Source organism: Perissodus microlepis, chromosome 5 (genome assembly GCF_051167445.1).
Source record: "Perissodus microlepis isolate ML-2025 ecotype Zambia chromosome 5, ASM5116744v1, whole genome shotgun sequence".
NCBI lineage: Eukaryota > Metazoa > Chordata > Actinopteri > Cichliformes > Cichlidae > Perissodus > Perissodus microlepis.
Window position 1 is genome coordinate 31,715,715 of NC_140465.1, and position 16,660 is coordinate 31,732,374.

Consider the following 16,660-nt stretch of genomic DNA (forward strand, 5'->3'; position numbering starts at 1 on the left):
CCTCCCACGCTTCTATTCTGGGGAAAAACTCCATATCCTTGTGCAACAACTTATTTGAGGTGGATTAATCAATGAATTACAAAACCTAAGGAATGTTCGTGTAAAGAGATCAAGTGACGGGGGGGAACTGCGCATGAGTGTGTATGAATGTATGTAATGGCCAATTCTGTCTTCATAGTTTAGCTTTGTTACTCATTTATGGATAGCTGCTCTAACCTTTTGCTTTACAGAGTTGAGGGAGATGTATAATTAATAAAAATCACATGTCTTTCATTTGAAAACCTTACTCTTAGCCACCCTAACTGGAAAGCGTTGTTGTTATTTGTTGTTGTCCATTTTTCCTCCTGCCCCTTAAGTCTAATCTCTCTTTTTTAAGTGCTCAGCTTTTTTAGTGTTCAGCTCAGATAAAATAATTACAGAGGGTGATTTTAATATTCATGTAGCCTCATTGCATTTGGCATCATTTTAAATGTCTTCATTTTGCATTAAGAAATGTAGACAAGAAAAGAAAAGAAGAAAAGGCCTTTGTCACTCGTCTATATTTATTTGTCCCTCTGGGGAAATCATGATATTTCTATACACCAATATGGAACTAAAGATCTTTTCTTTTGTGAGCAAGTGGGGGGCAATAGTGCCATGCGGATGGCAAGAGTTGAAAAGAGGAGGCAAAAAAGAAGATGCCACTTTCTAAAATAGGAAACGCAGTTCCTAACAACTTATTGGTTATTGTTACCATGATGATTTACCTTAACAAATCATGTAGGGGCGTACTAAAGCAGTGTCATCTGTGTGCGTGATAAAATGTCTGCTGGGAAAAAGTTGTTTTTACAGCAGTAGGTATACAGAATTAACAATTATAGAGATAAAGCAAAGCCCAGAGGGAAGTCTGTGAAAGTGGTCTATTTGTCTGAAAATAGACTCCCACTCTGGTCTCATGTGTTATCCTGCTAAGAAACCCAACAATTCATAAAGTCAAACAAGAAACATGAAAAAAATTGTTTCCAGTTTATCTGCTAACATTTTCTTTTAAAATTGTATAAAAAGAAACACACTCCTCATTGGTCCTCTAGTTTTATTGCTTATAGTAAGTTATATATTTTTGAAGGGAAATCATCTACGAGACAAAGAGAAAATACTCTTTCATCAGCCATTTTTTCATGTTTCACAGTGGTTCACTGATGGTTTATCATCACATGTCCACCAGGTTACATTTATTTACAACATAAACCAGTATTTCTTATAAATTTGATCATATGGTTTATAAAAATGTTTAAAACAAATTTTCTATTCACACGCAACCCTGTTGTGCATCATACAAATAATAATAGCTGACTTAAGCATAAAACATGCTCTTTCTTATTGTCCACCCAGTTACTGTTTTCCACAGTAACAGGGTGGACTAGGTGGGTTGGTATGCATATTTTTGTGACTCTTTTTAATGTAATCAAAGCGTGAAAGCATGTGGGAGTCTAATTAATTTTTTTAGAATAGATTGGACATTTTTTCCAGTGAATTCATACAAGATAAAATCTTTCATAGTTTAGTATCTCATCTCCAAACATGTCAGGCAGGGAGGCTGCCCATGTAAAACACAACTATGAAAACCACCAGAAACTGTGCTGAACTGATATATATATATATATATATATATATTTAATGAATTCAAAATAAAATATGATTTTTTTTCTTTTACGCTATGTATATTATAAATATATAAAATCAAAATGTATAAATACCTGACATTTTAAAGCTGTTGAGATTATTAAAATAAGCAAGTGTTTTGCAACAAACTGTTATTATTGATATTGATATTTTACTATGAAATATAAAGGTGGTAATAGTGAAAAGGATAGTACGTCATCCAGAGGGTGTGAATAGACTGGTCTTTCAGAAACTGGTGCTTGAACTGATGGACAACTATCCCTAGGATTACAGAGAATCATCTAAAAAGAGAAAATATCTAGTGAGCTGCAGCTCTCAGGGTGAAAATCACTTGTTGATGTCAAAAGTCAGAGGAAAATGGCCAGACTGCTTCATACTGAAAGGTTAAACACTTGTTCCAACCAAAGTATGCAAAAGAACATCACTGATTGCACAGTATATTGAACATGTTAATGCAGATGGGCTACAGCAGCAGAATACCACAACAGCCATCCCTGTCCCCTAAATCAGGAAACTGAATATACAGTTCACATGAGCTCATCAAAAACTGGACAACAGACAACTGGAAAAATGTTGCCTGGTCATTTGGATGGCAGGGCCAGTATTTGGGTTAAACACAATGAAAGCAAGAAATGATCCTGCTTTGTATCAAAGTTTCAGGCTGCCGCAGCTCTGGGGAATGTTTTCTTGGCACATTTTAGACTCCTTAGTACCAGTTTAGCATTGTTTAAATGCACAACCTATCCGAGTATTGTTGCTAACCATGTCCTTATCTTTGTGACAATATTGTGCCCATTTTCAGCTGGCTGCTTCCAGCAGGATAATGTGCCATGTCACAAAACTGAAATAATTTCAAACAAGTTTTTGAACATCCAACTCAACCTTATAGTCAACAAAATAAATAGTTAGTACCACCTCATACTGTATATGCATAACTTTATAATACAGTATTAGTCACATATTCAAATAGTGGGTGCATCAAACTAGCCGTTAACAAGTGTCATTCATTCAAAAGCGTCAGAAAAAAGCCTCTCTGCAAATAAACTTAGAACACAATGTACTGTCTCATCCATTAAACTGATGCAATTCCTCTATCTGCACAGATGCAGGGAGGGGAGGATTGCCAAAATTTGTCACTGTTGTTTTGTTTCGCATGACTCTAGGGCCTTGGTAACAATTCAAGAAAGTCACACTGCGTTCTCCCCGCCTTCTGAAATGCTTAAGAAGGGTTGGGCAAAATGCTTATATAGCTTTAGTGGGCGATAGTGGAGTCATACAACGTTGCTGTGAGAAAGAGAGACTAAGAGATGGAAGGTGAGATTTCATCTTCAGAAATGCAAACTCTTTCACTCTTTTCTGTTCCTTACAATTCATTACTATTCATTTGTTATAGAGAGCAAATTCACTCTTGATGAAGACTATGATTATGATTTGATTATTACCATGATTACTGCTGTGCGTGATTGCCTTTTACTGTTACAGACAATGTATGATGTTGACAGTCTTTAATGTTTTTTTTTCTCAACTTGCAGACTTGAGGATAAAAAATGTTGACCTGGAACAATCAGAAAACCTTGAGAGTCATAGGACGAATGGCTTCAGGAACACCAAATCTCTGGTGGTGCGGAGAGGAGCCCCATTTAAAGTCAGTGTTCAGCTGGAAGGGCGACCCTTCAACCCTAAGATCAATACTCTGAGGGTGAAAGTCATGCTAGGTACTTTCCTGAGTATATTGCATGGATGTTTTTGTATACAAGTGGTCTAACCCACAATTTAAGGCTTTTGCTTGTGTTTCTAACTTCATTCCTCAATTTTCCCATCAGGTAACCTGTACGCAGTAATGCCTGTAACCTTCTCCAAGAGCTCTTCCAAGTCCAGCTGGAATGCCTATATTGACCCTGAGGAGTGGAACCCTCTGAAACCTTCTATCTACATCTGCTCTCCTGCCTCTGCCTCAGTCGGCTCCTACAGATTGCAGCTGTGTGTGCTTACTCAGGATGGCCAGAAAAGCTCTGCATATGGCAATTTCATCCTGCTCTGCAACCCCTGGTGTTCTGGTAAGTGAAGCAAACTATCAGTGCTGGAGAATCAGATTTATTTTGGTAGCTTGTTGCAGCAACCATATATGTATCAGAAATACATATATGGTTTGTGTGGCCTAACACACAAACCATATTGAAAATTACATTATTGTAGAATACATAATAAATTATTAATTACTTATTTTTAAGCGTCTGCTACAGTACAGCTATGTGACTAACTGTGTATATAAAACCTTACATATCATTATGTTTCATAGTAAAATTCAGCCACTAAATTTATAAATAAAAAAGGTCAACATAAGCATGATAAAATAGGTCCGTGGACTGAATGATCTGTAAATCTCTTTGAAAATGTTGAATTGAACATGAATTGAAAATGTTAGTACACTGTGTGGTTCTAAATGCAGGATGTATTTCTTGCAGAGGATACAGTATACATCCCATTTGAGGATCAGAGAGAAGAATATATCCAGAGTGACTTTGGGTTGCTGTTTATGGGATCAGGGACAAACATTGTTGAAAGACCGTGGTCTTTTGATCAGGTAAGAAAGTCGTGAACTGAACACTAAGCAACTCAAAAAAAAAAAAAAAAAGTATTACCAGAAGATGTGCCTTTTAAATTAGGTATTATGTATGAGTGTATTATGTTTTATCAAAGTGCATAAAGATCGTATTCTCTGAAACACTGTTTTGAAAGATTCCCAGCGTTCACTTTCAGTTCACTTTAATAATTCTTCAAAACAATAGTTAAAAATGAATAAATGTGCAAATTTTGGAGGATCAATGAGATAAAACATCTTAAAGTATGTGTGCACATAGTAAAATCTTGACCTTAAATCTGACTTCAAACCACCTGCTTAACAGGACGTACTCAAATTTTCTCTTTTCCTTTTTCTGCCTGTAAAGTATGAGCCTGGTGTTCTGGAGGCATGCTTGAATTTGCTCCAAGTCAGCCCTCAGCACAAAAAGAACAGAAAGATGGACTACCTGAACCGAAACAACCCCGTGTACCTCAGCCGGGTTGTGTCTGCCATGGTGAGTGTCAACAGATTCTGTCTAGCAACACAAATTCAACATTAACTAGCTTTACAAATTGTATAAATCACATTAGTTTTTTGTTTACAATCTATTACGTGAGCATCATTTCTACTTGTTAAACAAGCTTGGGCTTAACCTGGGACACTATGTTCTGCACATTGACACGATGAAGAGACACCACCTTCGATGTTCTGAACACTAAATGTCACATGCAGCAACACTGTAATTATTACTGTAAAACTGCCAGGGCAACATGGAAAATTATGGGATGCCCAAACCTGTTTTGGCATCTTTGGCACGTGCTGTGCAAACAGTAAAAACTATACTTATGTTGTGCTTTGTGTTTAGATCAACAGTGAGGATGACCGTGGGGTGCTGAAGGGGAACTGGACAGGCGACTTCAAACAAGGTGTCAGTCCCGCCATGTGGACTGGGAGTGGGGACATTTTGAGAAAGTGGAACCAGTCTGGTAACAGCCCAGTCAAGTATGGACAGTGCTGGATTTTTGCGGCTGTCATGTGCACAGGTGCTTATATCTTCATCTTTTAAAAGCTTATAAAAGCAAGTAACTTAGATCATGTAATTCTGGTCTTTAATAATCAGTTGTTCTAAATGATGCTATCATAATAAAGTGTTTTCATTCTTTTTTTTTTAACACCGAGTCATTTTTTCCATGACAGTGTTCAAATATTTTAACAGTCTTTTTTTAAATCAGTTGTGCTTTCATTACGTCTTTCAGTTATGAGAGTTCTTGGCCTTCCTTGCCGTGTGATCACAAACTTCAACTCTGCTCATGACACTGATGGCAACCTGGTGATTGAGGAATACTACAGCGCAACAGGGCAGAAGTTAAGCCGCACCAAAGACAGCATCTGGTCAGTTTTATATTTTGCTTATAAACTGTATTATTTAACTACTTTAAAGGCTTTAATGGCATTTTAATGCTTAACATTATCTTTTGTTGGACTTTAACAGGAACTTCCATGTCTGGGTGGAGTGCTGGATGACTCGTCGGGATCTTGAATCTGGAATGGATGGCTGGCAAGTTCTTGACCCGACTCCTCAGCAGAGAAGTGGAGGTGTGTGCTAAAAAAAGTTCTTAAACTTTTTCTTCCACTCTTTAATTCTTTGTGAACTTCTTCAAAACTTTCTTGTTTCTGCCATCATCACAGGAGTGTACTGCTGTGGCCCCGCACCAGTCAAAGCAATAAAGAACAAGCGTGTGGACCTGTTCTATGATGTCCCATTTGTCTACGCCAGTGTGAATGCTGATATCCATACAATCATCTTGGGCCAGGGTCAGGTGCTCGGGTTCAGCAAAGACACTGAGAGAGTTGGCTCCCTCATCTGCACTAAGGCTGTTGGGTTCCCCAGATTGCAAAAGATCACAGGAGATTACAAATACATCAAAAGTATGACCATAAAACTAGAATTCTGCTCATTGATTTGCACATTATGCAATTTAATAAAGTGATATATTGAAATAAAGTGATAAAGTGAAATAATAGCACTCTCACATACTCACATTTGTCTTTCTGTCTTTATAACACAGGCCCAACTTCAACACTTTCATCAAGAAGCTCTTCAAGTTCAGGTGACTCAACACTAAGAAGAGGTAATTTGTAGTTTTGAATGTATTCATCAGAGTTTATACAGAGTTCTTTAAAAACATATCTCTTCATGAGGACTTTTTCATATTTATTCAGCAAGCTCATCCCAGGGAGTGCTAGTCTTCCTGACCCTGGACAAATCCCCCATTGTTGGGGAGCCTGTCAGCTTCAGCGTGAAAATCATGAACAAGCAGAATGTAGCCAAGATGTTGAAGATTCACCTCAATGCCCAGGCAAAAGAATACAACCACAGCCCCTCGGACACCTTCTGGGAAAAGCACGGTGTCTTACAACTTGCACCTATGGAAGGTACATTTACTTTTCTCATCTACAACTAAAATATTCACCTTTGAAGGACTGTTGTTGTTTTCAGAACTTAATCTATTTGGATTTGACTATTTATTTAACACAACCTAATTTCTGTGTCACTTCCTCTATCCAGTCAAGGTAGTGAGGCAGAAGATCCCTCTAGCACAGTATGAAGACGTGGTGGGGGATAACCTGATCAACCTTGCAGTTGTTGTGGAGGATACTGCCAGTCAGGAGAGAGTCCTGAGCTCAGAGGAGTTCAACATCACCAGCCCACAGCTCATCATACAGGTACTTTACAAAAATTGTCAATATTTCCTCCTTAAAGTTTCTCACATAAAGACTTATTGCATCCATCAACTTAAACTTCTTTTAAAAAAATGAATTAATTAAACTTTATGTCTTTGAGCACAAATTCCAATGTTTTGATACCAAGTATAGGTTGCTACGCAATGTTATAAGAAATTATTTAAAGGGCATTCAGGTTTTTCGTATCTGATCTGATGATGCACCAGCCGTGAAAAACTGCATTGGTGGTTTTGAAAATTTCTATCATTTTTCTCTATGTTGAGTGAAAATTGAATCATGAGTTGCAGACAGCAGATTTTATGTCATATTTATTACCTTAAAGTTATATAATGGAGAACTTGAGGAAATGTTCTGGGTTTACTAATGTGTTTGTCCTTCAGGTTGCAGATGAAAAGTCCATCAAGCAACACAGCGAACAGATTGCCCTGGTGACCTTCATCAACCCATATTCTCACCCAGTCAGTGGAGTACTGACTGTAGCTGGGGCTGGGCTGCTCCAAGGCAAAGTTCAGTTTAGGTAAGAATGATTTTTTTGTCTCATGGGCAATAATTAATAGACACCACAGGGACTTTAGAACGCCATAAATGCCTGCTAATGACAGGAATTCTAAAATAGAGGAGTGTCACTGTGCAGTGCAGAAAGGAACACTGTGTCTTTCTTGAGAGAATGTTGACTTGTCACTGTGGTATGTTTGCATTGTTTTATGCATGTATATGTTCATGGCTGCATAGCAGTATAATCACTGAATGTTTGCTTAGGGGCGTGATGCAAAGTGACAGGACATTTATTGTAGTCAGCCACTCTAAGTTACTGGAATAAATTTCTAAATTTTGCAAACATTTTTTTAAAATAAGCTTCCTACATTTTCCTGCAGGATGCCCCTACTGCCTCCAGGAGGAAGAGTGGATCAGCCAATCCCGTTCATGCCCAACATGGTGGGAGAAAAGATGCTGCAAGCCAGCCTGTGTCTCACAAATATGAATGTCACCATCAGAGGCTTTAAGATGGTCTCTGTCAACAGTGTTTAGCACCTGCAGCCATGTTTCCTATGCTGTAAATGATGAATGTAAATATTATTTATTTAGCTTTTTTAATTTTTTTTATTTATGTGTATATGTGCCATAAAAATTAACATTGATACCCAAAGATATATATATTTTTTAATTTATTGTTGTACTTTTACCTGTATTTGAGAAATAAAATCATAACAAATGTTCAATTCTGTCTCATTTCTTCTAAAAGCCACACAGTGTATGAGTCTATCAGTGTCTTTATGTTACTACTTTTTTTTTGGCCTGAAGATGGTGATCTTTCCCCATAAAGAAAGAAAAGTCCCTCGAGTGATTTTGTGCATGGAAAACTTTAAAATTCCTTTTTTTAGGTTCATGTCATGTAGATTGATTAGAATGCATCTATAGATTGAGCAACAGTGCAAAATGAGATGAAACTGAACTCACCTTTGCCCTCAGTGTAATTAATTTATCTTTATTAATCTACTTCAACTGTCTGTCACAACAAGTTGGCAACAAAGCATTATATACAGATCATTGCTAAGCTGACAGGCAGTGTAATCGGCACATGCACAATCATACCAGTCCAACTATATTACAAACAGGTTATTAGGAACTTAATGACAGTAAAGAAAACAATATACAACCCATAATTAAAGGTAAAGATTCATTCAAGCACCAGCCTATAATACAGCATCTTCAAGCCAACTCATCAAAACATTTTGAGCAGATTTTTGGTCTTTAACTGTGATTATTATTTTATGCAGAGCTCCCAAACTATTACCGTACTGTATTGTAAAACTGAACCGGTAAATAGCTCAGACTGTAAAGCTGAAATGCAGACTATTTAATAGCCCCTACCTTTAAGAGAATGGTATTTAACATTTATTTAGATGATTAAAATCACAATTTCACAACTCGTTCACTCGTTTTTGTTACTTAGTATTTGTTACTATTCATTTGTCATTCAGAGTAAATTTACTCTTGATGAAGATTTTATGATTAATTGCCTTTTACTGTTAAGGACAATGCATGATTTTGACAGTCTATAATGTTTTCTGCTTTTTTTTTCAACTTTCAGACTTGAGTATAAAGCATGTTGACCTGGAACATTGAGAAAACCTTGAGAGTCATAGGACAAATGGCTTCAGAAACATCAAATCTCTCGTGCCCCATTCAGAGTCAACGCTAAGACCGATAGTCCGAGGGTCAAAGTCATCCTGGATACATAAAAAGACATTCTTTCACTTTATTTCAATGAGTTCATTTATAAATAAATGAGCAAATTCTGTAGGATAAATGTTATTTATTAGAGATAAAACATCTAAAAGAATCTGTGCACATACTAAAATCTTGACCTTGAATCTGAATTCAAAGCACCTATTTAACAGAATGTGCTCAAATGTTCTTGAATTGGGACACTGTGTTCTGCAGTTTGAAAAGACGAAGAGACACCTCCTTCAAAGTTCTGAACGCAAAATGTCACATGCAGCAACACTGTGATTATCTATGGAATGCTAAAACCTGTTTTGTCATCTTTGGGACGTGATGTGCAAACAGTGGGGTGTGTGTGTGTGTGTGTGTCTGTGGGGGGGGGGGGTCTTTTTAAGGTATTCAAAGCATGAAAGCATGTGTGGGAGTTTCATTCATAAAGTTTTTTTTTAAATTAGATGAACATTTTTTTTCAGTGGAATCATTTGATATAAAATCTTTCATATTTTATTATCTCAACCCCAAACATATCAGGCAGTGAGGCTGCCCATGTAAAAGAAGACTACGAAAACCATTAGAAAATGTGTTAAAGTGATAATTATGATAAATTCAAAATAAAATACTGTGGCATAATTTTATTTTTAGCTTTTTCTATTATGCTATGTGTATTATAAATATAAGCATAAAAAAATCTAAATGTATAAATACTATTAATTCAGAGGGCGTGAATAGACTGGTCTTTCAGAAACTGGTGCTTGAACTGATGGACAACTATCTCTGGGATTACAGAGAATCATCTAAAAAGAGAAAATATCTAGTGAGCTGCAGCTCTCAGGGTGAAAATCACTTGTTGATGTCAAAAGTCAGAGGAAAATGGCCAGACTGCTTCATACTGAAAGGTTAAACACTTGTTCCAACCAAAGTATGCAAAAGAACATCACTGATTGCACAGTATATTGACCATGTTAATGCAGATGGGCTACAGCAGCAGAATACCACAACAGCCATCCCTGTCCCCTAAATCAGGAAACTGAATATACAGTTCACATGAGCTCATCAAAAACTGGACAACAGACAACTGGAAAAATGTTGCCTGGTCATTTGGATGGCAGGGCCAGTATTTGGGTTAAACCCATATGGAAAATATATATATAAATCTTATAAAGTTTGTATCTGTCTTGTGTGAAACTTGTATGAAAAGCATACAAGAGTGAAAACAGATATCCATTGAAAAATTATATAATGAAACTTGTACGTTTTGGATACTTACTAAAACAATATATGAAAGTAATGAGAAAGTGGCCACTTTCATGAGTAAATCATATAAGTTTTTACTATTTCTTTTCCATATGGGAACACAATAAAAGCAAGGAATGATCCTGCCTTGTATCAAAGTTTCAGGCTGCCGCAGATCTGGGGGATATTTTCTTGGCACATTTTAGACTCCTTAGTACCAGTTTAGCATTGTTTAAATGCACAACCTATCCGAGTATTGTTGCTAACCATGTCCTTATCTTTATGACAATATTGTGCCCATTTTCAGCTGGCTGCTTCCAGCAGGATAACATGCCATGTCACAAAACTGAAATAATTTCAAACAAGTTTTTGAACATCCAACTCAACCTTATAGTCAACAAAATAAATAGTTAGTACCACCTCATACTGTATATGCATAACTTTGTAATATAGTATTAGTCACATATTCAAATAGTGGGTGCATCAAACTAGCCGTTAACAAGTGTCATTCATTCAAAATCGTCAGAAAAAAGCCTCTCTGCAAATAAACTTAGAACACGATGTAAACAATAATATTTGGATAACAGACCTATATGTAAAACAAAATCTAGGACTTGGATAATAGAATCATCCTTCAGTTGAATCCTGTGTCATAACATGACGTCTGAATGCAGATTCTATTGTGTGGAATATCAAAGTTTGTGGTCTATGCGACAGATATTAATCATTGAAAATCAGGTTTGCTAGCATCTGTTAACACTGAAAGGTACTGTTCTTGCCCCAGGCCTCGGTGTTCAAGCTGATGTACTGTCTCATCCATTAAACTGACGCAATTCCTCTATCTGCACAGATGTCCAAATTTGTCACTGTTGTTTTGTTTCGCATGACTCTAGGGCCTTGGTAACAATTCAAGAAAGTCACACTGCGTTCTCCCCGCCTTCTGAAATGCTTAAGAAGTGTTGGGCAAAATGCTTATATAGCTTTAGTGGGCGATAGTGGAGTCATACAACGTTGCTGTGAGAAAGAGAGACTAAGAGATGGAAGGTGAGATTTCATCTTCAGAAATGCAAACGCTTTCACTCTTTTCTGTTCCTTACAATTCATTACTATTCATTTGTTATAGAGAGCAAATTCACTCTTGATGAAGACTATGATTATGATTTGATTATTACCATGATTACTGCTGTGCGTGATTGCCTTTTACTGTTACAGACAATGTATGATGTTGACAGTCTTTAATGTTTTTTTTTCTCAACTTGCAGACTTGAGGATAAAATATGTTGACCTGGAACAATCAGAAAACCTTGAGAGTCATAGGACGAATGGCTTCAGGAACACCAAATCTCTGGTGGTGCGGAGAGGAGCCCCATTTAAAGTCAGTGTTCAGCTGGAAGGGCGACCCTTCAACCCTAAGATCAATACTCTGAGGGTGAAAGTCATGCTAGGTACTTTCCTGAGTATATTGCATGGATGTTTTTGTATACAAGTGGTCTAACCCACAATTTAAGGCTTTTGCTTGTGTTTCTAACTTCATTCCTCAATTTTCCCATCAGGTAACCTGTACGCAGTAATGCCTGTAACCTTCTCCAAGAGCTCTTCCAAGTCCAGCTGGAATGCCTATATTGACCCTGAGGAGTGGAACCCTCTGAAACCTTCTATCTACATCTGCTCTCCTGCCTCTGCCTCAGTCGGCTCCTACAGATTGCAGCTGTGTGTGCTTACTCAGGATGGCCAGAAAAGCTCTGCATATGGCAATTTCATCCTGCTCTGCAACCCCTGGTGTTCTGGTAAGTGAAGCAAACTATCAGTGCTGGAGAATCAGATTTATTTTGGTAGCTTGTTGCAGCAACCATATATGTATCAGAAATACATATATGGTTTGTGTGGCCTAACACACAAACCATATTGAAAATTACATTATTGTAGAATACATAATAAATTATTAATTACTTATTTTTAAGCGTCTGCTACAGTACAGCTATGTGACTAACTGTGTATATAAAACCTTACATATCATTATGTTTCATAGTAAAATTCAGCCACTAAATTTATAAATAAAAAAGGTCAACATAAGCATGATAAAATAGGTCCGTGGACTGAATGATCTGTAAATCTCTTTGAAAATGTTGAATTGAACATGAATTGAAAATGTTAGTACACTGTGTGGTTCTAAATGCAGGATGTATTTCTTGCAGAGGATACAGTATACATCCCATTTGAGGATCAGAGAGAAGAATATATCCAGAGTGACTTTGGGTTGCTGTTTATGGGATCAGGGACAAACATTGTTGAAAGACCGTGGTCTTTTGATCAGGTAAGAAAGTGGCGAACTGAACACTAAGCAACTCAAAAAAAAAAAAAAAGTATTACCAGAAGATGTGCCTTTTAAATTAGGTATTATGTATGAGTGTATTATGTTTTATCAAAGTGCATAAAGATCGTATTCTCTGTAACACTGTTTTGAAAGATTCCCAGCGTTCACTTTCAGTTCACTTTAATAATTCTTCAAAACAATATTTAAAAATGAATAAATGTGCAAATTTTGGAGGATCAATGAGATAAAACATCTTAAAGTATGTGTGCACATAGTAAAATCTTGACCTTAAATCTGACTTCAAGCCACCTGCTTAACAGGACGTACTCAAATTTTCTCTTTTCCTTTTTCTGCCTGTAAAGTATGAGCCTGGTGTTCTGGAGGCATGCTTGAATTTGCTCCAAGTCAGCCCTCAGCACAAAAAGAACAGAAAGATGGACTACCTGAACCGAAACAACCCCGTGTACCTCAGCCGGGTTGTGTCTGCCATGGTGAGTGTCAACAGATTCTGTCTAGCAACACAAATTCAACATTAACTAGCTTTACAAATTGTATAAATCACATTAGTTTTTTGTTTACAATCTATTACGTGAGCATCATTTCTACTTGTTAAACAAGCTTGGGCTTAACCTGGGACACTATGTTCTGCACATTGACACGATGAAGAGACACCACCTTCGATGTTCTGAACACTAAATGTCACATGCAGCAACACTGTAATTATTACTGTAAAACTGCCAGGGCAACATGGAAAATTATGGGATGCCCAAACCTGTTTTGGCATCTTTGGCACGTGCTGTGCAAACAGTAAAAACTATACTTATGTTGTGCTTTGTGTTTAGATCAACAGTGAGGATGACCGTGGGGTGCTGAAGGGGAACTGGACAGGCGACTTCAAACAAGGTGTCAGTCCCGCCATGTGGACTGGGAGTGGGGACATTTTGAGAAAGTGGAACCAGTCTGGTAACAGCCCAGTCAAGTATGGACAGTGCTGGATTTTTGCGGCTGTCATGTGCACAGGTGCTTATATCTTCATCTTTTAAAAGCTTATAAAAGCAAGTAACTTAGATCATGTAATTCTGGTCTTTAATAATCAGTTGTTCTAAATGATGCTATCATAATAAAGTGTTTTCATTCTTTTTTTTTTAACACCGAGTCATTTTTTCCATGACAGTGTTCAAATATTTTAACAGTCTTTTTTTAAATCAGTTGTGCTTTCATTACGTCTTTCAGTTATGAGAGTTCTTGGCCTTCCTTGCCGTGTGATCACAAACTTCAACTCTGCTCATGACACTGATGGCAACCTGGTGATTGAGGAATACTACAGCGCAACAGGGCAGAAGTTAAGCCGCACCAAAGACAGCATCTGGTCAGTTTTATATTTTGCTTATAAACTGTATTATTTAACTACTTTAAAGGCTTTAATGGCATTTTAATGCTTAACATTATCTTTTGTTGGACTTTAACAGGAACTTCCATGTCTGGGTGGAGTGCTGGATGACTCGTCGGGATCTTGAATCTGGAATGGATGGCTGGCAAGTTCTTGACCCGACTCCTCAGCAGAGAAGTGGAGGTGTGTGCTAAAAAAAGTTCTTAAACTTTTTCTTCCACTCTTTAATTCTTTGTGAACTTCTTCAAAACTTTCTTGTTTCTGCCATCATCACAGGAGTGTACTGCTGTGGCCCCGCACCAGTCAAAGCAATAAAGAACAAGCGTGTGGACCTGTTCTATGATGTCCCATTTGTCTACGCCAGTGTGAATGCTGATATCCATACAATCATCTTGGGCCAGGGTCAGGTGCTCGGGTTCAGCAAAGACACTGAGAGAGTTGGCTCCCTCATCTGCACTAAGGCTGTTGGGTTCCCCAGATTGCAAAAGATCACAGGAGATTACAAATACATCAAAAGTATGACCATAAAACTAGAATTCTGCTCATTGATTTGCACATTATGCAATTTAATAAAGTGATATATTGAAATAAAGTGATAAAGTGAAATAATAGCACTCTCACATACTCACATTTGTCTTTCTGTCTTTATAACACAGGCCCAACTTCAACACTTTCATCAAGAAGCTCTTCAAGTTCAGGTGACTCAACACTAAGAAGAGGTAATTTGTAGTTTTGAATGTATTCATCAGAGTTTATACAGAGTTCTTTAAAAACATATCTCTTCATGAGGACTTTTTCATATTTATTCAGCAAGCTCATCCCAGGGAGTGCTAGTCTTCCTGACCCTGGACAAATCCCCCATTGTTGGGGAGCCTGTCAGCTTCAGCGTGAAAATCATGAACAAGCAGAATGTAGCCAAGATGTTGAAGATTCACCTCAATGCCCAGGCAAAAGAATACAACCACAGCCCCTCGGACACCTTCTGGGAAAAGCACGGTGTCTTACAACTTGCACCTATGGAAGGTACATTTACTTTTCTCATCTACAACTAAAATATTCACCTTTGAAGGACTGTTGTTGTTTTCAGAACTTAATCTATTTGGATTTGACTATTTATTTAACACAACCTAATTTCTGTGTCACTTCCTCTATCCAGTCAAGGTAGTGAGGCAGAAGATCCCTCTAGCACAGTATGAAGACGTGGTGGGGGATAACCTGATCAACCTTGCAGTTGTTGTGGAGGATACTGCCAGTCAGGAGAGAGTCCTGAGCTCAGAGGAGTTCAACATCACCAGCCCACAGCTCATCATACAGGTACTTTACAAAAATTGTCAATATTTCCTCCTTAAAGTTTCTCACATAAAGACTTATTGCATCCATCAACTTAAACTTCTTTTAAAAAAATGAATTAATTAAACTTTATGTCTTTGAGCACAAATTCCAATGTTTTGATACCAAGTATAGGTTGCTACGCAATGTTATAAGAAATTATTTAAAGGGCATTCAGGTTTTTCGTATCTGATCTGATGATGAACCAGCCGTGAAAAACTGCATTGCAGACAGCAGATTTTATGTCATATTTATTACCTTAAAGTTATATAATGGAGAACTTGAGGAAATGTTCTGGGTTTACTAATGTGTTTGTCCTTCAGGTTGCAGATGAAAAGTCCATCAAGCAACACAGCGAACAGATTGCCCTGGTGACCTTCATCAACCCATATTCTCACCCAGTCAGTGGAGTACTGACTGTAGCTGGGGCTGGGCTGCTCCAAGGCAAAGTTCAGTTTAGGTAAGAATGATTTTTTTGTCTCATGGGCAATAATTAATAGACACCACAGGGACTTTAGAACGCCATAAATACCTGCCAATGACAGGAATTCTAAAATAGAGGAGTGTCACTGTGCAGTGCAGAAAGGAACACTGTGTCTTTCTTGAGAGAATGTTGACTTGTCACTGTGGTATGTTTGCATTGTTTTATGCATGTATATGTTCATGGCTGCATAGCAGGATAATCACTGAATGTTTGCTTAGGGGCGTGATGCAAAGTGACAGGACGTTTATTGTAGTCAGCCACTCTAAGTTACTGGAATAAATTTCTACATTTTGCAAACATTTTTTTAAAATAAGCTTCCTACATTTTCCTGCAGGATGCCCCCACTGCCTCCAGGAGGAAGAGTGGATCAGCCAATCCCGTTCATGCCCAACATGGTGGGAGAAAAGATGCTGCAAGCCAGCCTGTGTCTCACAAATATGAATGTCACCATCAGAGGCTTTAAGATGGTCTCTGTCAACAGTGTTTAGCACCTGCAGCCATGTTTCCTATGCTGTAAATGATGAATGTAAATATTATTTATTCAGCTATTTATTTTTTTATTTATGTGTATATGTGCCATAAAAATTAACATTGATACCCAAAGATATATATATTTTTTAATTTATTGTTGTACTTTTACCTTTATTTGAGAAATAAAATCATAAAATGTTCAATTCTGTCTCCTTTCTTCTAAAAGCCACACAGTGTATGAGT

General features: G+C 37.4%; 2 protein-coding genes across 8 annotated transcripts; both read left to right on the top strand.

Annotated features, from left to right (window-relative positions):
* Positions 1-2,868: 2,868 nt before the first annotated feature.
* On the top strand, positions 2,869-8,190 carry tgm5l (transglutaminase 5, like). 4 transcript variants are annotated; one of them, XM_084929406.1, is made up of 14 exons: positions 2,869-2,976; positions 3,195-3,377; positions 3,486-3,719; positions 4,128-4,246; positions 4,611-4,739; positions 5,091-5,268; positions 5,482-5,617; positions 5,718-5,821; positions 5,915-6,154; positions 6,295-6,357; positions 6,449-6,661; positions 6,795-6,952; positions 7,351-7,487; positions 7,846-8,190. In XM_084929406.1, the coding sequence occupies exons 1-14, from the start codon at positions 2,970-2,972 to the stop codon at positions 7,997-7,999; spliced, it is 2,055 nt and encodes a 684-aa protein (XP_084785532.1). In that variant the 5' UTR covers positions 2,869-2,969; the 3' UTR covers positions 8,000-8,190. The 4 variants fall into 4 exon arrangements, with proteins under 4 accessions (XP_084785532.1, XP_084785531.1, XP_084785534.1 ...); XM_084929405.1 differs by lacking the exon at positions 2,869-2,976 and having other exon boundaries at positions 2,990-3,377; XM_084929408.1 differs by lacking the exon at positions 2,869-2,976 and having other exon boundaries at positions 3,196-3,307.
* A 3,175-nt stretch (positions 8,191-11,365) lies between these two features.
* On the top strand, positions 11,366-16,568 carry LOC146387647 (protein-glutamine gamma-glutamyltransferase 5-like). Of its 4 annotated transcripts, XM_084929410.1 has the most exons (14): positions 11,366-11,473; positions 11,692-11,874; positions 11,983-12,216; positions 12,625-12,743; positions 13,106-13,234; positions 13,586-13,763; positions 13,977-14,112; positions 14,213-14,316; positions 14,410-14,649; positions 14,790-14,852; positions 14,944-15,156; positions 15,290-15,447; positions 15,786-15,922; positions 16,281-16,568. In XM_084929410.1, exons 1-14 carry the CDS (start codon positions 11,467-11,469, stop codon positions 16,432-16,434), a joined length of 2,055 nt encoding a protein of 684 aa, XP_084785536.1. In that variant the 5' UTR covers positions 11,366-11,466; the 3' UTR covers positions 16,435-16,568. The 4 variants fall into 4 exon arrangements, with proteins under 4 accessions (XP_084785536.1, XP_084785535.1, XP_084785538.1 ...); XM_084929409.1 differs by lacking the exon at positions 11,366-11,473 and having other exon boundaries at positions 11,489-11,874; XM_084929412.1 differs by lacking the exon at positions 11,366-11,473 and having other exon boundaries at positions 11,692-11,804; positions 16,281-16,567.
* Positions 16,569-16,660: the final 92 nt, after the last annotated feature.

Coding starts and splice junctions, on each gene's coding strand:
- tgm5l (XM_084929405.1), top strand. CDS start 3,152: ATGATGTTGACAGTCTTTAATGTTTTTTTTTCTCAACTTGCAGACTTG. Junction 5,269..5,481: donor TGCGGCTGTCATGTGCACAG/GTGCTTATATCT, acceptor TACGTCTTTCAG/TTATGAGAGTTCTTGGCCTT. Junction 5,618..5,717: donor CGCACCAAAGACAGCATCTG/GTCAGTTTTATA, acceptor GGACTTTAACAG/GAACTTCCATGTCTGGGTGG.
- LOC146387647 (XM_084929409.1), top strand. CDS start 11,649: ATGATGTTGACAGTCTTTAATGTTTTTTTTTCTCAACTTGCAGACTTG. Junction 14,853..14,943: donor TGACTCAACACTAAGAAGAG/GTAATTTGTAGT, acceptor ATATTTATTCAG/CAAGCTCATCCCAGGGAGTG. Junction 15,923..16,280: donor CAAGGCAAAGTTCAGTTTAG/GTAAGAATGATT, acceptor ATTTTCCTGCAG/GATGCCCCCACTGCCTCCAG.